The sequence below is a fragment of the Pavona decussata genome, unplaced genomic scaffold (genome assembly GCF_977016875.1).
Source record: "Pavona decussata unplaced genomic scaffold, jaPavDecu1.1 SCAFFOLD_184, whole genome shotgun sequence".
NCBI lineage: Eukaryota > Metazoa > Cnidaria > Anthozoa > Scleractinia > Agariciidae > Pavona > Pavona decussata.
In genome coordinates, this window is record NW_028145593.1 from 1,834,525 (window position 1) to 1,860,347 (window position 25,823).

Genomic DNA, 25,823 nt, shown 5'->3' on the forward strand with positions numbered 1-25,823 from the left:
ACAAAACAAGTGCACCCAATGGGAGTTTTCTCTCAGATCCTTTGAAACGCTATTTTAGGCTATCTGGAGTGCCTTTAAAGCTCTATAGATTCATTTCAAGCTGCGCTATAATATTTTTACCTGTTCGGTCATTCTAGGGGAACTTGAGTTTTTTCGAAATTACTAGGGCATTTTTGTCCATTTCCCAAAAAACTTAGGTCTTTTTTCCTTTCCGAAAATCTTAGCTGACCTTTTTTCCTTTTTATCAATCCGAAAACACCAGGCCTTAAATTTCCCATATCACGAAAGTTCGAGGCGAAAATTATTTTTAGAAAATTGTGGGGGATTAAGAGCCTTCCGAACAGATAATTTACCGAAACGATCCGTTGGGTGCCCCTGACAAAAGTACACCGTTTTGTCCGGGAGGAGTCCATAACAAAAACGCTTTCGATTATATGATGACTTAATCCCTTTGAAGCTCTTTGACAGATACCCTGCTATCGGAGGTTTCTTTCTAGAAAGTCTTTTAGCATGTACGAAGTCGTTAGCGTTTCCAGTATTTCGCGTATTCGGGTTGTTTACTTGTTTCCCTCGGGGAAGTAAACAAACAGAATACGCGAAATAATTGAGACGTGAACGACTTCGTACACGCTAAAAGACTTGCCAGAAAGAAACCTCTGATGGCAGGGTATTTGACTTTGAAAGCTATTCGAGCGCAAAACTTAATTAAAAGATGCAAACACTTGACATTAATACTTTTATGAGAATAGTATGAGTGAGGACAAGATAGGAGAAATTGTTCTTTGATATTAGTGGTTAAAATAGTTAATTGAGAGTAATTAGATCATGGAAAATCGGCATCGATTTGTTTCTTTACAATAACATTGAAAAGTACCAGCGGAATTGACTATATTTCCCATTGAGAAAGCACGCGTGTTACAACTGACGTCAATGTTATTGTCTGTACTCTTATAGACAATAGGCTAGCTACGAGACAATCAACATGCAAGAATTTTACAGTTAAATTGCAAAAGGCCTTTTTGATGCAGACTAAAAACAAGAATGCACCCCAAATCGGGACTAGAGGTAGATTACAACCAAGGGCCGCAGAGTTTTAAGTTGACTGTCAACTGTCCATGGACCAAGTTGGCCGGGTATTCTGAAAACTACCCCATCAATGTATTTAATTAGGTAGGCTTGTTATATTAAGAAAGGCTTATTAAAGCCACATGTTTACATGGAAGAAATGAGAACGTATCCTCAACAAAATCATGTTGAATCGTTAGAAGCAGAAAACGGCAATTCATTAGAAATTCAAATGTTTCTAGCATATTTATAACTCACAAACTTTGAAGCAAACACCCAGGTGCTGAATGAATTCAAGTGTATACCACTAGATCATAATTTAAACGTTCTCTTGTACTGTTTGAATGAGCGATGAGAATGTCCCACACATCCTGCATCATTCATCTTTAGCAGGCTAAACAGATCACAGGTGCCGGGTGTTACGAAAACGAAGACCCTCCAAAACGAAGACCTAAGACCTAAGACCCGGTCTTAGTTTTTGTACTACGAAAACTAAGACCCTGTAAAACAGAAAACCGTAGAAATTACAAGTTCAACACACATTCAGCAGCAGCAAGGCTTAGTGATATAATAGGACGTTACACTTCATGCGTTTCTTTTCATTATTATACTGCTAGTACTACTGGCCCGTCTTATCCGTCCTGTTTCGCTATGCGAGCTAATTTGGTAGTGAAATTCTTGAGGATTTCCTCGGGTAAACTTACCACGCATATTATTCTGGATCAGTAGGCAGAATCCGAACGCTAGCCGCCTTTGATTTATTCTTGGTTTTCACGTGACGTCACCAAATTCTAGAATTCAAAACTGGGAGGCCTACAAAATTTTTACCTTCATTCAAGGAAAGATTACTTAAAATTATGTCTTTTCACAATTTCTTAGCTCGATGTCGTGCTTCCTTTTGAAAATAGAACAGTTTCAATTTCCGAGTTTATATCGTGCGTGACATAAGGAGGACGGCCGTGACAGAGCTTTTCCGTATCTTGAAAATGACTCTTCGGGTGATTTTCAGCATTCTAAACAATTTAAGTTTGAGGAGAAATATTAATCTCAACATTCGAAAATTCCTAAGGGCAAACAAACCTCTTTTGTGGCAAAAGTGAACTCCAGATGTTTTTTCGTATTTCCGGCCGCCGTGTTTGTGTCCCTCTGAGGGACACAAACATGGCGTCTCCATACTAAGCTCTATAAATTTACGTGGAACATTTTGTCAAATAACTCCAGTACGGAATGCCGCACAGACCTGACACTTGGACAGATGCCTAATTTATTTATCCTCTGTACCATGTCAATTTCTTGACTTCGTTCATGGAATGGTTTCGATTTTTTTTTTCAATGGCGTGACAGTGAAAACCGAGAATAATTAGGATTGCGTGACAGAATAATAAAGAACGCGTTCTCTGCAGAAAATGACTCTGGGATTCTGTCAATAAATAATTAACGTCTATGTATGTTGTAGCTAAAATAGATTCTAACAGTCGATAAGGCTTGTCTGCTGGAAAATTCTCGATAAAAAGTCAGCAGTTCTTTTTGCTGACATAGGGTCTTAGTTTTCGTAGTACGAAGACAAAGACCCCTGGTACTACGAAAACTAAGACCAGGGTACGAAAACAAAGACCCCAGATTTTTAATTATGAATTACCATTAATTATAAGTTACGGAGTAACAAATCATTACGCCTCAAGGATGCTTGATATTTAAAATGGCTCATTTTTTACAAATCACGGGGTCTACGCTATTGAAGAAAAATGCATTTAGATCTTCGTCTGATAAATCCTTAAAACTTTCACAATATTTTCTAATATCGTAAAATAAGTTGTTCCGTAAATCAGCATATGAGACGCAGTCGAAAAAGAAATGGTACTTATCTACATTTTTTGAATAGCAGCATTCGCAGCTCCTTAGCTCTTTTTCAATTTGAAGGTTGTGGTTTCTAACTCTAAATTTGGCAAGAGCCTCTTCTCCTCCTCCTCCCTCCCGTCCCTCTCCACTCCCCCTCCCCTTAGGAAGGCCTGAAACCCAGGTTGTGACCGCTATAATTACGAAAGATGTTCATCGCTCACAGCTTTAGCTTGGGATGCCTGTGGTTTTATTATTCGTAATTTTGCTTTCAAATAGGAAACGTTTTTCCCATATAAAAGCTTATAATTTCGCCTATTACTCAACGGTTATCATCGTACTTACGTGACATTTCATACTTTTTAAAATGTTTCGTGAATCCCCTTTGAACCACTCTACTTCAATGATGTTTTTGGCATGGCCTTTGAGGTCCTTGTCCTCTTCCCATCGTCCCCCGCGCTCCTTGTTATTCCACTCGCTCCAGGCTCTTTTTTGCCTCCGCTCGAGCGCGAAAGAGGCCTCTGCGCTGCGGAGTCTGCACCCGGGGGGACACTCCCTTATATGGGCTATATAGGTATGTGCGGCGCCAAGGGGTTTTTCAGCCGCTTTGGTCACAAATAGGATATCGATTTTAGCTATTTTGCTGCCATTTTGGTAATAAATAGGGTGTCGATTTTTGCACTCTAGTCTTGAATTCGTTTTTGTTTTGTTTTTGTTTTTTTTCTTTTTTTGAAGAAGCTGCTTCTTTATCATGATGTTTACGGCAACTGTATACGTGCTGCAACGGCTTGTCACGCGCTCCGGTCACGCGCTGGGCTCCAGGGATTATTGAACTGAAGTTGACCAGACACTATCAGGTCATAAATAGGGTATCAAATTTTTGGTCAGGTCATAAATAGGGTAGGGAAAATCACAGATTTTGGTCATAAACAGGGTAAGGGTTTTGGGAGGCGGGCCGCACACCCCTATCCAATATTTTTGGGAGTAACCCCACCCCCCCCCCCCCCCTTCGGAAGTCTGCGGAGGACAGAGAAACAGCTAACAAAACAATTCGTGCGTGTCTCGTGACTGCAATTAGCGCAATAGATTATGGATGATAGGTTTCTGACATAAATCAAGAAAAGCAGAGAAAGCCCAAGCTACACCATAGACCTCTTTCGTCAATGGAGGGCTTAATTGTTATTCTTTTGTATGCATTTAAATTAGCCTTCCTGGCCTCGCTAGCATGTGTAAAAACAAAAGTATTTTCACTCAAAAGCGAGGTCAAGAAGGCTTATTTGCATGCACATAAAAGAATACTAATTATGCCCTCCATTATGAAAGAGGTCTATTGTGTAACACTCATCGTGAAACTCAAATTACAACGTGACGTTACAAAGGTCATAGAGCTTGGGTTACCTAATACCTGTGGGAAAAGTAACGTAAATTATATTATTCACTTCGAAGTCAGTACAGTTTCATGACAACAGCCGATTTCCTCACAACCGAAAGTACACTGTTTACAGTTGTTTTCTAAAGTAACAAGGTAAGTTTTATATTTCTTTGCTTCGAAAATTCATAAAATCCTTTTCCTCGTGGGGTTCAAGCCACTTTTTCGCTCCGGGCCATATATTATTGCAGCATACCGGAAGCATATTCGCCTTCTTTCTATCACAGGAAGGTTGTCTAATAAACCCGCACTGTATTAAACGGTCCGTAATACTATGTTTTCAGTCCGTACAGTTCGTTCGGTCCGTGAACTTCACTCACGGTCCGTAAGGAAGAGTTTTAATACGGTCCGTAAATTGCATCACATTATGGGGAAACCGGCGGTCGTTTTACGCATATTAAATAATTAATGAGACATGAGAGCAGAAAAGTTGACTGAAAGCTCCGCAATTAGAGCAAATTGATGACGTAGGCTCGCTGAAACCGCCATTTCGCAGTACGAAAATGTACTTTTCTTCAGATGATAGAACAGCTTTTTGTAGTTGAAAGTCCATTCCAGCTATCATTTTAGCGAAAAATCAAGCATAAAGGAAAAATAACAAAAACAAGTTGTAGACTTTTCACTTTGAAAACTGTGCTTTTTGCGGTACTGTTAGTATGGGAAACGACCCTTGTTATATTCAAAAGTTAATTATCTCCAAAAAGAACCAAAAAATAGGCATGAATCTTCTGATGATAGATCAGATTATTGAAGACATAACTCTTACCTACACAAGAACCGTTTTTCTCCGAAAAAAAAAACAAAACAACAACATTTTCGTCAAGCAGTGTTGGGAATTGCCTCCAAGATTTAAAGCCCAACACACTCACACAAAATCCCGATTTGTTTCTTCTTTGTTATTCACCACGAAGATCTCTCCCTAAAGCTCAAGTTAAAGGAGGAAAATTCAGGTATCCCACAATGCCTCGCTTCCATCTATATTATCAACTCGATGTTGATACGTGATCTTGCATTTGCGATGGGGCTTCTCGGAGTGAACGTTGAGCTGCCCTCTCCGTCGCTATTGCTTTACGTGAATTGCTTAGATTTAGACAGTCAGAGTTATGTCAATTCGTCAAACTTAGCCTGTTGTCGGTTTCTAACGGTCATGGGACACGTTAGTTTTCCAAAAGACTTACGAGAGCGGCTTCTTTGCTTGTTTGTGCGATCAGAAACATTGAACGGCCGCTTGCTACTCGACTCTTCTTCGACTTCTTCCATGCATTTACCGTTTGCTTGAATATCGACGTAAAAGGAAGCATTTATGTCACCACTTAATGTCCTTACACGAATAGAACCAAACAGAATCGTGCTTAAAGTACTGTTCATTTCGACCGGGAAAACGAGTGATCGTTCAAAAGCAGTTACTATAAAAGCATTATGCAGTTGTTTACATGTTTGGCGCCAATTTAGGCAAACTTCAACGAACACAAATTCCTTTAAAACATGGGGACTTAAGGGGACCTTGAATAAAATTCAAAGGAGATACTATTCGAGCATCAACAGGCAAGATTTCACGCTAATGTACCCAGGATTGAACTCGCTAGGGTCAAATTTGGGTCAAGCTTTTGAGAGCCGCGAACGAACAAAGCGAGTCGATCATGCATACCACTCCAAACAATTGTGTTTTTCTTTATTCTTAGGCAAATTAGCTGCGAAATTGTAATGCAAGCTTGAACTTAATTGCCAAAGCAATGCACAAAACGATTTACCTTACATTCTCAGATCCTGAATAAGGAAAAATAGCCACTTGAAATTCAGTCGATTTCGGACTGCGCGCTCGCCTTCGCATCGATACTTGACACCTTCTGGTCGATAATTTTTCGCGGAGACTCATGGGATACCTGATTTCTCCTCCTTTGCTCAAGTTCTTACAAAGGTTTTTACGATGGCCCAGTGGGGTCACAGTCCAGTTTTAATTTTTCACAGTTCAGTTTTATTTTTTGACAATTCAGTTTTAATTTTTCACAGTTCAGTTTTATTTTTTGACAGTTCAGTTTTATTTTTTTCACAGTTCAGTTTTATTTTTCTGTCACAGTTCAGTTTTATTTTTTTCACAGTTCAGTTTTTTTTTGAGTAGAAAAAGAAGTTATATAAATAGAGCGGGATTCGAACCCGGGCTGTCAGGGTACTAGGCAGTGACCCAATCCACTAGTCCACCAAGGACTCGCTTCCAAGATATGGAAATTTTTTGCTATTTATCCTAACCTGAGCCTACTTCATGAGGAAATGTCCAAGGGCAGTTTGAGGTATGGAAACAAGTCTTTACCATCTCCTTCGTTGTACGCTGAAAAGGCGGGAATTTTAATTTCCGCCATTTTGATTTCAAAGAACAAATCTCTAAACGTCTGAGCTGCAAAATGCCATTACCAACATATACGCCATGCATGAGGGACAGTAATAATTCTGATGGAAATGAGCTGGAACTTGTATCACAGTACTTCAAACAAGGCTACAGCAATCTGGAAATACTTGAATTCTTGAAACTCCACGGCATTTCTATCAGTTTATCAACCCTGAAAAGACGTCTTCGATCCTTAGCCCTGTCGAGAAGATCCACCATATCTGATGACGACCTGAAGAATGCCATCGAGAAGGAACTAGGGAAAAGTGGTTGTTTTGTGGGATACCGTAAGATGTAGTCCAGGCTAAGAAAGAAGGGGGTTATTGTTAAAAGAGCAACGGTCATGAGGTGTCTCAGAGAACTCGATCCTGATGGCGTGGATGGCAGACGAAAAAAGAGGCTGCGTCGAAGGGCTTACCACTCGAAAGGACCGAATTTCATTTGGCATATCGATGGCCACGATAAATTAAAGCCATATGGCTTCAGCGTGCACGGATGTATCGATGGCTTTTCAAGAAGGCTTATTTGGCTGGTGGTGGGCTCCACAAACAAAAACCCAGAAGTGATTGCAAAATACTCTCTGGACGCTGTAAAGCAGTCAGGTGGAGTACCAAGAAAGATCAGATCGGATGATGGAACTGAAAACAGTGTCATCGAGGCAATACATACTTACCTTAGGTCTTCACACAACGATGATAATGCTGGTGAGAGATGTTTTGTCATTGGCAGATCAACAGCAAACCAAAGAATTGAAGCCTATTGGTCCCAACTTGTAAAAGATGGCCCTGGTTGGTGGATAAATTTTTTCAAAGATTTGTCAGACCTGGGCCTATTTAATGGCTCTGACCCTGCTCACCAGGATTGTATTCGATTTTGCTTCATGAACATATTCAGACAAGAGCTTTATCAAGTTGCTGAAATGTGGAATCAACATCAAATAGCATCAAGCAAATTTGGTAACAGCAGTGGTCCTAGAAGAAAACCCGACTGCATGTATTTCCTGCCCCACCTCTACAACACAGAGGACCTCAAAGTAGACATTGATCTCCATGAAGTAGAAGAGTTTAATTATAACTCAACCATGTGTTCCGCAGATTTTAGTGAAGAGTTTGAGGAGTTTGCTTTAACAGTTATGAATGCTCTTGGACTGAGCTTACCACAAGATGTTAATGAAGGACTTGATCTCTATCTGCGACTAATTCAAGAGATTGACAAGTTAACATAAAAAATGAGCTTTTCTAATACAGTGCAGGGTTTCCAGATTTCCTTGGTTCAACTGACCCATCGGGCAGGCCGTGAAAATGTTTTTGACATAGACGTACAGTGGAGAGGTACTTTTAAGTATCTAATATCTCTCCTGTGCATTTATCCCAGTCTATGTCAAGATCATTTTCACGACCTGTCCTTTTGCCAAGAGTTATATTATTGTTGTACTTCTTTCTGTAAAAACAGAATGCTTATGATATGAAAATAAAACAACAGGCAAACACTGGACAATCTCAGTATCCTTTAATAATAACATACACATCTTGGAATATTCTGCCCAAGTGCATACTGACAACTAAATTTCCAACAATTTAAAATAACTGGCACCAAGCCATCTGTCCTCACGTTCTCCCTCCCTAACTCTCCTGAAAATTAAAGCTTTGCTTTGCTTAAGTCTTTTCAAGGCAACAAATCATTTTTAACTGAAGCATTGTGTAATAGTCACATAAACTGGAAAGGGACAACAAGGCAAATGAATTGGGTCAGTTAATCAAATGTGAACTGGACATGTATAACATACTTCTTAGTTACCTAATTGATGAATAAACAAACCCAACATGTGAGGCATTGTTCTTGTGTTAATGTTTACAGTAAGAGAGCCCGAAAGAACATATGGGAGTAAAAATCATATGATTGCAAACAGTGCTATCTTTCTCATGATTGAAAACCTGTAACATGCAGATAAAATAACAGTGCTTCACAACAATGTTTGTTCTGTCTTGTTTGCTTGTTTGTTTGTTTTTTCGGAGTATGGACTGAAAGGAAGTTGACATAATGAAAGGATTGACTTGGGAAACAAATTCTTTAGTCGGTCAATTCTTTTCATGGTTAGCTTCGCTTCCCTCCCAATCTTTTAACAAAACATGCAAACAAACAAACAAAGAGCGAAAGCAAAAGTAGGCAATTGAGCTAAGACAACACGAGCAGATAAATAAATGCCCTTATTCATCATGATCACATGGCCATGCAACCTTCCTTGGGTGAAGGTGCAGAGGAAACAACACAACAATGTCAGATCAATTGGTTACTAACAGGCCAATAATTTCTACTATAACCAAAATTAATACAACCAGGTACAAATCAAGGAAGAAAATCAAGGTTCTAAACAATTTGATAGTATGAAATTCATTGAGGCATTTCCCATCCTTAAAGTAAAACTATAAGAAATGTTTAATACTACATGTAGTTGGGAGTGTGAATTTCCATGATGACAATGGGGCTTGAAGAGTTACTCACATAATGTCCATTTCCCAGTTACTTTTTTCCAAAATATTATTGAACTCCTGTCTCAATTCAACAAAATTGGAATAGGTGGAAGGCAGTTCCAGGAGCGGCCCACACGTGTGAGTTATAGGTCTGGAACTAGCACCTTCCAGTCTGGTAAAGGATACTTCAATCTTGTTGGTAATTAAGACATCAGAAGCTGTTGTGAACCTTAAGAACTGGATTAGTTTTGCATTGTCCAATCCTCGTATGTATCTCTGCAGAAATTTTAGCGCATCTCGTTCTGCTTCAGTGTTTGGCTGTGCTTCAAGTGAATTGAGAACTTTCTTGTTTGTTGGATTAATTCTATCATAAAAGCCTTGAATACCTGCAATGGTCTGAAACTGTGGATACTGTTTAAGCTCTTGAACAATAGGCTGCCAGGTGGCAACCATGACATGAGGCTTCTGTATCAGTTCTTGATTGGCAATCTCTACAAGCACTTTCTTGAAATTCTCTGGACTGACCTGTGACCTACAATTAAATCTCTCTAGGAAATCAAACAACTCATCATTTTCATCTGCAAAGTCAGCTTTTCCAAGAAAATTTGAAACCAGCTCTTCTTCAACAGGAGACAAATATTTCATGAAAGACTCAAGAACAATGCCTTCAGGAACTTCTGCATCAAACAGGCAGTAGCACATGAAAGCCTTTGATAAGAATAAAGGGAAGTAGGCAACCGATCTAAACCCCTTCACTAAGATTCTCCCAATAGCTCCCCACTCCTTAATGAAATGATCATGCCTCACAGAGGGTACTCGTTCCCTTTCCCCTATTGTCATGCTATTTGCAAACTCCTTCCAGAACAAAGAGAAAACTTCCCTTGAAACTCCGATACCCACACCCTCTTCTTTTTGCCCCCTCTCATTGATAATCGTAAACACTAACTCAGATTGCAACTTTTTCTCATCTTTAAAATGCTCAATCATATCTTTACAAATACATGAACGGTGAACTGTTAGTGAAAGCACCTGCCCTGCAATTTCACTATTTTCTGAACCCATGCATTCTGCTGATTCTCTTGGCATACCAACTGTAGGTAACTGGACATAACCTCCCTCTTCAAGCACTCCACAAGATCCGTCCACAGTGCTAGGGGACACTTCGTCCTCACTTGGTCTTGGAGGAACAAGCCTTTGATCGTGATTATCTTGACTTCTAGCTGGTATTTGCACAGGTGGATGACAGGTGTCTTGTTGAAAATGGGCCAAACGAAGCTCTCTTATTTCATGCACAGACACTGGAGTAGTAAAGGAAGTCAACTGATCATTTGCATGGACGTTTTCGGGCTGAAACTCTTCAGGTGATTCACTGTCAACTGAATCGGCCATGAGACTTTGCTGGTACTCGAGGTCCTGCTCACAACGAAGACAGTTTTGTCCTTTCTCAAAAGAACAGCTACATACATTGCACACATCCCTGTCATCAGATTTAGTAGTACATGCCGTTACTGATACTGTGACAGAACTTACTTGTGTGGATGACGTGTTGTCTGTGTTCGTCGCCTCAGCGTAATTGCTGTCCTCAAATTCATCACTCATAAGATGTCGTGGTTGGGTGCGTAGGTAAAAATAAGTGGAGGAAGGATACAATCCATTACTCTTCAGGTAGTCTTCCACAGTTCCTTTGCCAGGAAAATCAAAAATTGCCACTCCCGTTGTGTCACAGATCCATTTGTTCATTTCGTCTATATGACCAGCAAAATTGTTCTTTCCACCCGGGAAAAACAGCGCACACGCCCTGTCCACAAGCTCTTCCATCTTCAGTGGGTCTGCATCAGTATATGTTATAAAGCGATTCCCACCGCCATTCTTCTGTCGAACAGCAACAAACTTTTCCTTAATTTGGTCATAATGCATCCATCGTACCTGTACCCTACGCTGCTTTTCAATTTTCCGCTTCTTGGTTGAATTACTTTTACCACTACTGCCATGCCGAATTCGGTCCAGAAGACCAGATAGCCGGGTGACCGTTCGCGATGAAAATGTATTCGGCGTCGATCCCGGCGAGACCGATCCTTCGTCACTTTGACCACTATTATGCTGGCTAGCAGAAGACACTGTTTCTGATTCACTAGAATTGGAGCGCCTCAATTCCTCCCGCACAGTTTGTCTTATGATCGCGTCCATCGTACAAAATGGCCGCCAACCAAACGACAGTGCAACACAATCGAGAGAGATCTGGTGACTACTCAAAAAATAAAACTGAACTGTCAAGAAAAATAAAACTGAACTGTGACAGAAAAATAAAACTGAACTGTGAAAAAAATAAAACTGAACTGTGAAAAAAATAAAACTGAACTGTGACAAAAAAATAAAACTGAACTGTGAAAAAAATAAAACTGAACTGTCAAAAAAATAAAACTGAACTGTCAAAAAATAAAACTGAACTGTGAAAAATTAAAACTGAACTGTCAAAAAATAAAACTGAACTGTCAAAAATTAAAACTGGACTGTGACCCCACTGGGCCATCGTAGGTTTTCCTTCTAATGTCTTCTATTGTCTTTTCTATCACTATCAATCATCTGGTCTTGGGTTTCAATTAAAAGGTTCCAAAGTTCAAGGCTATTCGATTTCCACGCGTTGTCTGTCACTTAACACTTTCTCAAATCACATTGCTTATAATCAAAACAAAGACAAAATCACGTAATCTGCAACAAAGATCAATCCTAACGACACATCGCATAATTCCCGACAGCAGACGACACAATCGACTTGTGAGTCGCGCAAATTTAGTAAATCAAGCTTATACTTACGAGCAATGTCTAATCTTATCATTTGTACCAATTATTAAAAGAGATAAAAAACATGAAAAGTTATACCGGAACTCACTGGTCACATGTTGGTTGCAGTCTAATCATTTGTGCAAGTTAAAAAACTGCTTGTGATATTTTTGACGAACTAACTGACTGAACTATTTGCCGGGCAAGCAAGCCACTACATATGAAGGATAATGACTTTACTGAAATATTTAACTCCAATCAGATCACACACCAAGTGTTGGAGAAAGAGACTGATCTTAATAAACTGAAAAATATAACATTCGATCCATTTTCACAATACTCAGATATGACGGAATCAGAAGATTTAAGCTATTATAATGTAATCAAAAACGATTTTGAGAAATGCGAGTACGATATTGGGGACAAATTCAAAACTGAAATATCCAGTCGTTTTTCGGAGGAATCCCACTCTTCACTGTTTCATCTATTTACGAGAAGCTTGTTAAACAAAGTGGATGATCTGCATCAGTATTTACCAGAACTGAAATATAAGTTTTCAGTGAAACGTGGCTCCACAATGACAGTGAGACATTAATCCGTTTACCATGTTACTCGTTTGTCAAAAACAACAGGAAAACATGGGCTATCAGATGTATACTGTTCGAAATGACTTGAATTTTCAAAAAGATAATGCCCTTGAGAGTATTTTTATAGAGACCCACATCAACGACAATGACAAAATTGTCATGGAGACCATTTATAGACCACCTAACAACAATTTTGATGATTTTGAAACGCATCTGAAATCGGTTCTTCAAACAGTAGATAAAGAAAAGAAGACATGCATGTATATATTTAGCCTGGTGGAGTTCCAAAATTACTTTTTAACAGAATTTTTGCTGATGGTTTCCGTATGAACGTAATAACCTTACGAATTCCTCATCCTTTCTGGACTTAAGGTTACTCCAAACCTTCGAGGGGCTACTTTTTGCCGAATGTTTATTTTTCGATCAAATTAAAGTTAATTAATTAAACTTACATTTTCAAAACAAATTATTTAAAATCTTAAAACACGCGCGAGAACATTGAGAAAAAGGCATTTTCGTAAAAAAAGTTAATAAGTTTTCAAGGTGACATAATCTCTGTAAGGCGTGGACTCCCCAGCGACCTTTTCGCGGCAACGGCTTCATTTCAACTTATTAGCATTTTTTGTTTACACTCGAGTTTGAGTGCTGTGGTTTTGGAAATAGGCAAGTCAATTTCTTATCACTTTGCAGCACAGAAGGTGCTAAGTATCTTGAATCTTCCTAGACCAGTGAGCAATGTTTCGTGGACTGCACACACGAAGGCTCCTGAGAAAGCTGTAAACGAGCTCCTCGAAAGAGAACTCAAAAACGCGATGCTACAACTGAAAAGTACTTCTTCTGTTCACTGATTCAACTTGAAAAGTGGGAAACTCCTATCCTTTTAATGCTACAAACGTAGTTAAATTGATATTGAAAGCCTTATATATTCTATTTTCAATCTTGTATAATAGAATGTCGATTTGAACTTCATTTTCATTTGAAAAATTCAAGCGAGTTTTTTATTATCTTGCACGCATGGAAATTATGCGTCAGTCATTAACGTCAGTGTAACCAAAAGTTGGAAAATTCATATCTTTTGAACTATTGAACGGAAGAAAACCATGCTTTAAAACGTTGTTTAATAAACTATTTGAAAACGTACTACCGAAAGTAGCTACACGTCTTTTGAGTACTGGATGGCAAATACACTGTATGTGATTAGGTACATCACACTTTTAATTGACTTCAGGCAAGGGAAGTACTCAACCAACACTCTGCTGAATAGTATAATATAATCTCTTCTCTGATCTTGCAGCTCTTGCTTTGACAACAGATAATTACTATTGTCAATCTCCCCAATATCCTGAATGATGGGCACAGTGTTGTTAAGACCTTTGCTGGACACCCTGTCAAAAGTAATGAACTGCGTAAATTATCCAGCGCTTGTGGAAGTTTGTTGTCCCTTGATAATAATGTTAGCTAAGACCTAAAAATCAAAATTGTCAAATGTGACTCTTAGTTCAAGCCCTTCCTGGACTCTGATGGTCTACCAGGGTACAATCTAGGTCATGAAGCATATTGTGTAATGTTTGGTGGGAAGCCTAGTGAGCTGCATTGATCAAAGGTCTAGAACAATAGAAATACACATTCAAAATAAAAATTCAAAATCATATAAATTTGTTATATCATCAGTTACAAAACTATATCTAAAGATGTTTCAAACTTCTGTTTAGCTGGTTAGCAGAATAAACAATAAGGTTAGTGATGTTTCTTTAACCCATAAAATAGATTAAAGAGCAATTATTATTTTTTTTTGGGGGGGGGGTCTAAAAAGCATATTTGACTGTAAAACGTTATGTTTCATGAGTTAAGCAAAATCACTCTATAATTAACAGTTTTTAACTATACTTAACAATACTATACTTGATGAGATAATGGTTACAAATTTTTGTTAGTTAACCGCAATGGGGAAGGGGAAAGGAGTAAAGGACCCATTGGAATCCTTGGAATGTTCAACATATATATTTTATAGACTTGTTATTCTTTAGTAATATTGAACGTGGTTTTTTTGCAAGCCAGTAATTTGTAGTGTCTGAAAGTTTTTCTTTTGTTTGTTTATCAGTGCAGAATAACAGTAAACGATATGATTGACTGGGAAGTATAAACTTTTATGGTCAAATCTGCTGGCTACGACAAATTTCTTGTTAATATTCTGACTGTCTAGTAATAATAATAACAGTATAAAAGTTTATATTGTGCAACTTTCCCTAAAGATGATCAAGTGCATTTTACATATGTGTAAGGAAAACAGAAAAGTTAGATCATTTTTACTTACATATTAATGTACAGCACATTAACAGAGTACAGTTAAACTATCGTTACCTTTAAATTTCGCCATCTTAATTTTAAACTCAGTGTACATTATATGTTTGGTTATAAAAAAACTCCAAGCAATAAAATAACTTCTGTATTTTAAGATTGAGGAGACTTAATATTCATAAGCGCCATGGTTCCTTTTAAGCCTCCTCTCCACTACTTCAGTGTATTTTTTCTTTTATTTGTTTGTCTGTGTACGTGTGGGAAATAAATAAATGTAAAGATTTTTAAAGTACCTAAACATTTCGAAGTTCAGCTTTCTTCAGTATTATCTACACCTGTTTTAGACTGGTGAAGTTGGGTGGCTCTTCACTGTCACAGGGTGTTTACTTTCTTGCAGAGAAGATGGTTTTAAGTAGCAGACAACAAGTCTTTATTCTCATTACTGCCCCTCTACTGTAAAAGTAAACTTCAAATCTGTATCTAATATTACATTTCAGATTAAACTTTCATCTGAAGGTAATCTACAATGTATAAACCACGGCCTTTTACACTTTTTAGGACAAGTAACTAATTATTCTTATTTTGCATGGAACATCAGTGGAACAATCAGAACAAAATCTGACAAAATCTCTCAAAATCACTCAAAAAATCTCTCAGAACAAAATCTCTCAAAATTTGAGAAAAATGTTCCACGCCCCATTATAATGCTTAAAATAAAATAGATTACCTCCGCCTCTATGTGGGAATTTTTTTCTGAGTGGTTAGCTAGGCTTTGGCAAGATGGGCGGTGACTGAAAAAAGTGAAACTTTTGCTCTCGTGTGCGGCGTTTGGTCTTCTTGGAGATATCTTCAGCGTTTCCCTTGTGGCAAAACCGAAGGGTAAACGTCAGCCTGAGATGGACTCCGTTCCACAACATATCACTTCATTAACAAATTTTCATCCACAATTAGGTTTATAGATGTTAGAGAACTTCTCTATTTTTCCATGATAACCCTCACTAGTGAATAATATGCTTGACATATTTTAGTTGAATCGACACCAATGTCCTCTCTATTACGTTTCTGTTTCCTCACTTGCGAACGGCTTCACCAACACCTTATCCTACGACTTTTGCTCCAAAACTGACTGATATAATGATTTTTCCGAAAATAATTTTTTGCAACGGCGATAGTAATCAGTTTAAGCTGCTTGAATTTTGCCTTGTTTTACCGTCGTATGACGGTGGTGGCAAACTTCCTACGCTAAAACGGCTGATGTTTTGTCGGCGAGAAATTGTTACACTGACATAGTTCAAAACCCGTCTTTGAAGTGGAGTGTTTCTAATTTTTGGTGTGCTTTAAAAATGGAGGCGATAGAAAAAAAAAATAAAAAAACCGTGATACACACATAAAAATTACAAAAACCAGGGTTTGGCATTTCAAATCTCCCTGCAAAACAAGGAAGTTGGTTGGGGGGGTTCCGGTTTGGTTAACTTCCGCAAATGGCCAACGGACTTCCTGTCGGTTTTCCATTGTTATGCAGATGACCAATCAAAAAAATTATATTTTTCCATTATCCCAGTGTCTCTACTGGCGACCACCCGCTGACCAAAAAGCCAGAGGATTCTGGGTACGAGATTGCATCTACTTTGTACAGAGTCTCTTTCTGCGGCGACGACAACGAGTACATTGCAAAACAGTGGAATTTAATGATCAGAAAGACAGACTGACTGGTTTTATTGAAGATACTTTTGCAGATAAAACACTGAATTTCGTGACTTTTACAAGCATTTTCGGAATAATTACAATAGATAATAAACTAATCAAAGTACAATACAAATGTAAATTATCTAACAATGCAATGTACATCATCTAGCAAAACAATGGCCCTTATACAACTGGCTTTTTGGTACATTTCGTTGCTGTTCTCGGTCAAACAACAACGGCCTGGGAAATGACAATTGCCGGTGAGCACACGGCAATTTTCCATTCTCTGTCTTAACTGGAACGCTCTTCCTACTTATTCTGTTCCTGGAGAGTCTCGTTACAAGTTGAACGTGTTGCCATAATTGCGAAGAATTTGTTCAAGTAACGTGAACTTATATTTTCAAGTGACGTTTTCGTCGTCGTCACGGTAGTAGCTGCTTTAACTCTCTATTGGCCGGGATGTCAAGGGGGCTTCGCTCGAAAGGAATGGAATCACCATTGCGAAAGAGTCGAAAGGGTAGTGAAATTAAAAATTTCAGTATTTTAAAGGGTCGATAAAGTAGATTGTTGGAGCAAATTAAGGATAGAAACCCCGTTTCGACTTTACAAGGGAAAAGTCTGGGAACGAACCAGTGAATTAAAAGCAAGTACTAGCATTAGAATTTGAGCAAATAGGATTAAAACTTAGGCTACCTGTTGTCAAGAACAAAAATGACGAAACTTGCAGAGGACCACACGACGCACAAATAAACTGTTCTGAATACGTTTCGTTTCCGGATCTCTTGTAGTAGAGATGCACTTTCCAGACGTCACTTTACGCCTAAACAGACCAAATTGATGACAAGGCAGACACTACGGCAAAGGGCTTATTTATTTGAGTCAATATTTCAACGAGTTACAATGAACAAGAATTACCCCCCCCCCCCCCCCTTTCAAAAAAAGGCACCCTGGTTTATTTATTCAATTATTTACAAGTTGTTGTTCTTTTACAAATGTTAGGAAATATACTTGTCATAAACAATGGATTATAAAGAAGGTTTTGCTTATGCTAAGCACTATAGCGGACGATTGTCAAATCTAACCGACAACTCAACTGACGATGATATCAGAGATGTTTATAGCGATTGGGCAGTCGAGTATGACAAGGTAAGGACATAAATAATAATAATATTAATAATAATAATAAAAACAATAATAATGATGATGATGATGATGATGATGATGATGATGATGATGATGATGATGATAATTGCCATTTATACAGGGCTGATTCCATGTAGCCCATAAGCGCTTTACAATGTCTAAGAAAATTAGAAAATTTGGTCATTATCTGAGAACCAGGGGCGGCTAGTTTATCTGAGAACCAGGGGCGGCTAGTCGGGTGGAACGAATTTTCGTGGGCGAAAAGTTTATAGTAAATGTTCGCCCACGAAAATCCCTTCCACCCGACTAGCCTGCCCCTGGGTTTCCGAGGATGGCATTTGGTCTGTAAACCCATCTGGCAACGTGTTCCAGAGTATGGGTGCCGCAACAGAGAATCGTCTTGAACTGTAGCTTTCAGGGGCCCATTTCTCGAAAGTCCCGGTAACTTACCGGGCCCGATAAGTGATTTTGATGATAAATGTTTCTTAAAAGAAGTCAATTTTTGTTAGCTTTGAATACTAAATTTTAAAATCTTATAATTCTGTGAAAACATTGGCCAAGTACCATGTCTTTAATCACTGTGTAACCGGCGAAAAAACATTTGAAAATAGACTTATCGGGCCCGTTAAGTTACCGGGACTTTCGAGAAATGGGCCCCTGGTTATACTCTTGTTTGGCTAAATGACATCAATAGATGATGTGAAACTTTGAAATTTCATAAATGTAAACTGCAGAGTAAAGACTGGACAGATGCAAGACCATCACAGTTGTGAACACAGCTTAAGCATATTGGGGGAGGGGAGGGAGGGCAACTCAACTTCCCATGGAGTTTTAATGACTTATTAGAGATGGGGGAGTTAAACGCCCTTTTTAAGGTAACATGGTTACCCCTTTGCCGTCATTTTAATTATTTTGTTACAGTAACTATGAAGTCCTGTGATTTGATTGCAGGATCTAAGCGCAGCTTGTTGTGTATTTCACAAACCGATGGTAGATTGTTTAGATGTTGCTATCAAAGAAACTTTCCAAGACAAACCAAAAAGCGACATCAGAATAATGGACGCAGGAGCTGGAACTGGCCTGGTCGGTGTTGAGCTTCATAAACAAGGTTACAGCAACGTGGATGCTTTGGATATTTCACAGGCGATGTTAGACGAGGCGAAAAAGAAAAACGTCTACAAGAAATTCATCTGCGCCGCCCTCAGTGACCAACGGACTCCTGCTGTCGAGACTGGTCAATATGATGCTCTGATCTGTGTGGGAACGCTTGTGTTTGCGCATGTCCGCTCAACCGCTTTTGTGGAGATGATTAGAATGGTTAAGAATGGTGAGTAAAGAAAGGGTGCTAATGGGGGAGGGCGCAGAGGCCAAATTCATGAAGCCTCTTCCAAGTTTAAATGTATCTGAATTAATTGCTTCTTAACGGTAGACTATTGCTGGACTGGCGATAGACTTTCGTCAAAAAAAAATATTTGGAATATATCTTAACTTGGGAGGGCCCCGTGAATCTGGCTACTGATTTTTCCGTTTCGCGAAACAACAAAAGATCAGCAAAACTCTGTTGTTTAACAAATCGACGGCAGTTTTTGTTTGGTCAATACTCTTATACTGAGATCTTAAAATAACGTCAAAAAATGTTCAAAAATCAAGTGGAATCACGACTCCGCAGGCGAGTGGTTTCACTGCCAAGTTTTGAACGTCAATTTGATGGTCCATACTCTTATAAATCTTAAAATAACGTCAAAAAATGTTCAAAAATCAAGTTGGAACCACGAGTCCGCAGACGAGTGGTTTCACTGCCAAGTTTTGAACGTCAATTTGATGTCTATAAGAGTATAGACAATAGAAATCTGCTGTCGATTTTTCTTTTACAATAACGTGGAAAAGTACGAGCGGAATTAGTTTAGACAAGAGCTACGAGCCAATCAGCGCGCGAGAATTTTGACAGTTGTTGTAAAACTCAAATTATTATTCAACAGATTGTGACACTGCCCAAATATGGTCATGGTGAACTCAATATACGTCGCCCGCACTCAACAGATATCCTGCGATATACGTAGTTTTCGTGCGTCGGGGATTGAGAAAAATTGCAGAGCATTTTCAAAAAGTAACGACCTCGCAAGAACACCAAACTATTTATAACGTTGTTTTGTACTGAACATAAAGAAGACAACCAAGTTTGCTGTTAAGAATTGTAATGGTTAGTGCAAAATCGACTGCTTATGCACCAGTCAATGTAAACCCCGGCATCCCCCCGGCCGGAGCATAGCGGGGCATTTGACAAGCGTTCACTGCTAAAGTTGCAAAATGCCCCGCACCCCAAGGTCAGGTTTTTCCTCTAATTGAAGCTAATGACCCCGCTCATATCCCCCGCTATTATTGAAAAAAAGTGGAAGACACAGGCTAATGTAAATGGTTTAAACTTTATTTGTCAAGAAACACGCGTCACCGCATACAATGCTTTTCAAGTGCTCATTCAACTATTCAACTTTATTAGGTGTTTGTATAAATTTACATGTACAATTTCTTGGCGCCGCAGGTAGGACGGCCAGGATGACAAAAAGAAAGAATGACTTTAACTGCTAAGTAAGAAAGCAGATTGAGCTATAAGATCAAAGATACAAGAATAAGGAAAGGTTTCTGGGAGGACTTAAATAATAAAGAACTTTTTTGAGCTTCTTGAAAGGCAACACAGGAGAAAAGACAAGGAAAACATGAAATAGGGTAGGAAGGAAAAGAATGAAAAAACGGTATACAACGACCTTAAAGATGGATGGTATATTCAGCCAAAGATATAAGGTGATTAAGATAAAACGACTCTTACCTTCTTTTCAAGGCCAAAAACCGCCATCTTACTGGATTAGCGATTCTTGACCCAGTCAAGAATTGACATTGACATTTCGGTGGAAAATGCCCCGTCCACTCCCCCGCTGTTCTTGGATGGTGTGCAAAAGAGGTCAAAGTCCCCGATACCTGTGGCCCTTTCGCTCGTCAAATAACGGAAAATTCCCCGCAAATGCCCCGCTATGTCCCGGCCGGGGGGACATTGACTGGTGCATTACCTTTCTGTTTATGAACTGGCAAATTACAGTTCATCAAAAACGTTTGATATATTTTTCGCTAGACTTTTGGATTGTCCCGTGTTATAGGGCTCAGAAATTACAAACATTACATGTATTTCCTTAGATTGGTTCTCGCAACCGTTAAAATATATCTCGACTCGCAATGAAGAGATGGAGAAAACCACCTGAGAAAATCTGAGCTCGCACTGAAGTGTCTCGAGAAATTTTCGCTTTCTGTCAGACAAAAAAGAGACGGAGTACAAAGCAATTATTCTCAAAAGCATCAGAGCCGCTTGAAAAACCGTTTAGTTTCATAAAAGATCCAGAGTTCTTGCAAGCAACAAGGCACTAGATGCGTTTGTCAAAACACTGAGGAAAGATCGTGAAATTGCTTGCGTACAATGCGTAGTAAACAAAGAAACACTCACCCGAGAAAATTCGTTGAAAAGCTTTTCCAGTCTGTTCAGCTCGGCCCGGCTGACACAACAAATCCTCCGCAGCCTCAAAATACTGTCTGGTTTTAGCTTTTGAGGCAAGAAATTTGTGGACAATTTTGCCGGAGCGATTGGCGCACTAGACGAGTACTCATTTTTTTAATTTGATGCAAAACGCTCTCGATTTCATTTAAACTTGAACAAAGCTGCCGCGTTCATTCATGCCGGTCAGCGGGCGGGAAAATGTTTCAAGTTTCTTTTTTTGACAAATAAAGATCGCGTCCATCTTTTTTGCTATAAGCCTATGCTTTGTTATCAATGTGTTGAATTATAAAACAATTATCCCGCTCAATCTTGCGGAATATCGCCTGATTTTAGCCAACTCAGCCTAAGGCCTCGTCGGCTAAGTAGAGACATTTAGCACCAGGGTTTTTGCGTTAACGGCAAACCGGAAACTGCAGTTTCAGGTTAGGCGTTTGGCGTTTGACGTTTATGGCTTCTACCGCTTTAGCTACACCGATCACTTGAAGTGGCCGCCATATTGAATTTGCGAACAGCAGTAGCGCTCTTTTTCATACAGCAACATAAAGCTCCATGTTCGCTCTTTCGCGTTAGTTTACACCTAAACATCAACATAAAGACTTGCTACATACAAATCTGACATTTTTACGTTTCAAAAAATTGAAAAGTGCGACTCTTGTCGCTGAGGTAAATGACTTACGTGAAAACTTACCTCTCCACGTTGAAAACGCACGTTGAAAACCGCAAACGTAACGTCAGAGCCTTGTCACGTGATCTCTAGCCGTTCGCCGTCTGAAGTTTTTGCCGAAAAGCCTGGTGCTAAATGTCTCAAATATCAGGCGATATTCCGCGCAATTTCGCAGGATAATTGTTAAATAGAGGCGCGGTGGTGTTGTGATTTAATAGCGCTTCGGTCCATTGGGACTTTGGGTTGGAAGACCAGAGGGTCGCGGGTGTCCATGCATTAGAAATTCAATTAGAATTCTATTACCTCTCATGGGTGATACGCGGCTCACACGCTGTTGTCTTTGTGGCATATTGTTTTTCTTAGCCAGGCCAGTTTACTCCACATTATTGTGTCTCTTCACCCAGGGTACTTAAGTGACATGCTGCTGAGGTTATATCGATGGACTAGCATCTCATCTAGGAAAAAAACAGGCTCGAAATGCAAGTTTATCTTTTACCATATAACCGTTATCTTGAAAACCCTCAGCTCTGTGTTTCATACTTACAAATACATCCTCAGTTTCTAACTTACAAATCTCAAGTAACATGCAATTCACTGACCTGCCCCAATCATTGCATAGCTTAAATGTTGGCAACTTTGTAATGGGCCCGCATAGAGATAGATAAAGATTGTGGATAATCATATGGCAGCCAGAAGGCTGAATTGTTATAATTATTTACATACATTTGTAAATATAAAGAATATTTAAAAATTAAGCACCATCAACTATTTACAGACATATTTAATAATTAAATAAAAAATGAATAAATAAGAGATAATTTTAAAAAATGTTTAAAATTGGGAGAAGGGAAGAATCTAAAAAGTCCGTCAATAAAAATGAGTTTTTATAAATGGATATAAATGGATAAGAGGGTTAGTTTATAAAGAAACTGTGTCGCTGCGTCGTGGGGGTGGGGGAGGACAAACGTATGTTTATTTTTTCACAGCAGTGTTGATACAGTAATTCAGCCACCGTAAAGAGATACGAGTGCTGACGTTTACAAGTGTTAGCCCTTCGTAAGAGCGTAAGAGCGAATCCGTTCTGATTCAATGAAGAAATGGTTCCCTTTCGTAAGAGCGTAAGAGCGAATCTGTTCTGATTCAATGATGAAATGATTCGCCTTTGAGGTAACGCTTGAAACGTCAGCACTCGAATCTCTTTACGGTGACCAAATCACCTTACCAACTTTGTTAATACAACCAAACATACATATATAAATGGTCAAGTACGAAACGTAGGCGGATGAGTATCAATCATCGTCATTGTTGCAGTTTCCGTGTAGCGTCTAAAATGCAAATTCAATTGTACATTGATAACAGTGACTGGATTTTGATATCTGCATTTGTTTCCTGATCGCGCCAGGTGGACTGATTTGTTTCAGCATGCGCTCAGCCGATAGAGAAGCGTACGGAGAGAAAATGGTCGAGCTAGAAAATCAAGGAAGGTGGAAAATCTTTAGTGAAGGGAAAGTTCCTCATTATGAGAAGGAAGACATGCCAAGAGAGTGCAGTGCGTTTGTTTACAAAGTCTCCGAGAGCTGAACAAGTTTCAGAAAATTAAACAAAATAATAAACCATGAAAACGTCGTACCACGTCTGTTTTCTAGCATGTTTACTGAGTGTTTCCGAAGAAAGAGGGATGGTCAGATGATGATGATGATGATGGTGGCAGTAATCTGTTGACAGAGGGTCCACGTCAGAAAAGTGGTTTTCAGTGGGGCATAACATAAATAGCCAAAATTAAGTGAGATGGGTCAAAGCTGTGGTGACGCTTTTCTTGCTAGCTGTAAACTTGAGATTTCCCGCCTTTTGACATAATTAGAAACAGTGATTATTCATCATAGTGATGGCATATATGCCACATGCATATCGACATTCAAATCCTAGCAGTATGCGGGATGTTTGTCACGTGAACGGAGTATAATGGCCCTATAGCTTCCAGTAATTGGAAGGCCATTGGTTGGACTCCTGTTGGGAGAACGCGGATTTTCGTTTTCTGAGTATGCCTGTGTCACTCACTGAAAAATATATTCCTAATAAAAAAGATATCCTTGTATTAAACTGGCCAATAAAGAGTATAGGATAATTACTGTACAGGCTTGCAAATGATCCCCAAATTGGACCGCAAATGATCCCCGATCGCCTCACCATACTGGACATAGAACGGAATGAATTCAAACTTGGACAGTTCCTACTGAACACCAGTGGTTATATTTAAACTTTATCAAGACTCTCTTGACAGTACACAATTTACGTAAGTGTATACCACCACAACGCCTAAAATGTGCTCGAATTGTACGAAACGCCTCATTTTTCCAAATTAGGGATCATTTGCATGCGGTCCAATTTGGGGACCATTTCCCGTCCGAGGATCATTTGCGGTCCAATTTGGGGACCATTTCCCGTTCGGGAATCATTTGGGGTTCAATTTGGGGATCATTTCGTTTCCGGGAATCATTTGCGGTCCAATTTGGGGACCATTTCGTGTCCGGGAATCATTTGCGGTTCAATTTGGGGATCATTTTGTGTCCGAAGATCATTTGCCGTCCAATTTGGGGACCATTCTGCGTCCGGGAATCATTTGCGGTTATATTTGGGGACCATTTCTTGCTCGGGAATCGTTTACAGTTCAATTTGAGGACCATTTTTCGCGTCCGACGATCATTGGCTGTCCAATTTGGGAACCATTTCGTGTCCGGGAATAATTTGCAGTTCAATTTGGGGATCATTTCGTGTCCGGGAATCATTTGCAGTTCAATTTGGGGATCATTTCGTGTCTGGGAATCATTTGCGGCTCAATTTGGGTACCATTTCGTGTCCAAGGATCATTTGAGGTCCGATTTGGGTATCATTTCCCGTCCAAGGATCATTTGTAGTCCAATTTGGGGACCATTTCGTGTCCGGGAATCATTTGCGGTTCAATTTGGGGACCATTTCGTGTCCAAGGATCATTTGAGGTCCAATTTGGGGATCATTTCCCGTCCGAGGATCATTTGCAGTCCAATTTAGGGACCATTTCGTGTCCAAGAATAATTTGCGGTTCAATTTGGGGATCATTTCGTGTCCGAGGATCATCCGCGGTCCAACTTGGGGATCATTTCTCCTCCGGCGATAATTTGCAGTCCAATTTGGGGATCATTTCCCGTCAGGGGATCATTTGCGGTACAATTTGGGGATCATTTCCTGTTAGGGGATCATTTGCGGTCCAATTTGGGGATCATTTCCGGTCCGCGGATCATTTGCGGTTCAATTTGGAGATCATTTGCGGTTCAATTTGGGGATCCTTTCCGGTCCAGGGATTATTTGCAGTTCAATTTGGGGATCATTTCCCGTCCCCAGATCATTTGCGGTTCAATTTGGGGATCATTTCCGGTCCACGGATCATTTGTAGTTCAATTTGGGGATCATTTCCCGTCCGCAGATCATTTGCGGTCCAATTTGGGGATCATCTCCCGTTCGGGGATCATTTTCCGTCCGCGGATCATTTGTGATCCAATTTGGCGATCATTTCCCGTCTGGGTATCATTTCCGGTCAGGGGATCATTTGTGGTCCAACTTGGGGATCATTTCCAGTGCGGGGGTCATTTCCGGTCTGGGGATCATTTGCGCTTCAATTTTGGGATCATTTCCGGTCCACGGATCATTTGCGGTTCAATTTCAGGATCATTTCCGGTCCGAGGATCATTTGCGGTCCGGTAATCATTTCCGGTCCAATTTGGGGATCATTTCCAGTGCTGGGATAATTTGTGGGCCTGTACTCCTAATTACTTATGGTATTATGATGGACAAGGTGGTTCTAGCATTTGAGTAAGTGTGCTGGAAAAGCTGCCCAAAATCCCTAAAAATTTGAAAATTTTTATTTTTTCTCAAGTTTCAAAACTTAATCGAAAGACATCGATC

General features: G+C 39.5%; 2 protein-coding genes across 2 annotated transcripts; one reads left to right on the plus strand and one right to left on the minus strand.

The window, feature by feature from the left end:
* Positions 1-4,339: 4,339 nt before the first annotated feature.
* Positions 4,340-24,449, plus strand: LOC146462889 (methyltransferase-like protein 27). Its single transcript, XM_085085050.1, has 4 exons — positions 4,340-4,426; positions 17,536-17,682; positions 18,631-19,006; positions 23,287-24,449. Exons 2-4 carry the CDS (start codon positions 17,557-17,559, stop codon positions 23,463-23,465), a joined length of 681 nt encoding a protein of 226 aa, XP_084941176.1. The 5' UTR covers positions 4,340-4,426; positions 17,536-17,556; the 3' UTR covers positions 23,466-24,449.
* LOC146462890 (uncharacterized) lies at positions 9,212-11,645 on the minus strand. The gene has a single exon (XM_085085014.1). The coding sequence runs from the start codon at positions 11,369-11,371 to the stop codon at positions 9,212-9,214; it is 2,160 nt and encodes a 719-aa protein (XP_084941140.1). The 5' UTR covers positions 11,372-11,645.
* Positions 24,450-25,823: the final 1,374 nt, after the last annotated feature.

Excerpts from the sequence above, each read along its gene's own strand:
- LOC146462890 (XM_085085014.1), bottom strand. The coding sequence starts at position 11,371 with ATGGACGCGATCATAAGACAAACTGTGCGGGAGGAATTGAGGCGCTCC.
- LOC146462889 (XM_085085050.1), top strand. The coding sequence starts at position 17,557 with ATGGATTATAAAGAAGGTTTTGCTTATGCTAAGCACTATAGCGGACGA. Across the intron at positions 17,683-18,630 it reads GGGCAGTCGAGTATGACAAG|GATCTAAGCGCAGCTTGTTG; the intron begins GTAAGGACATAA and ends ATTTGATTGCAG. Across the intron at positions 19,007-23,286 it reads GATTAGAATGGTTAAGAATG|GTGGACTGATTTGTTTCAGC; the intron begins GTGAGTAAAGAA and ends TGATCGCGCCAG.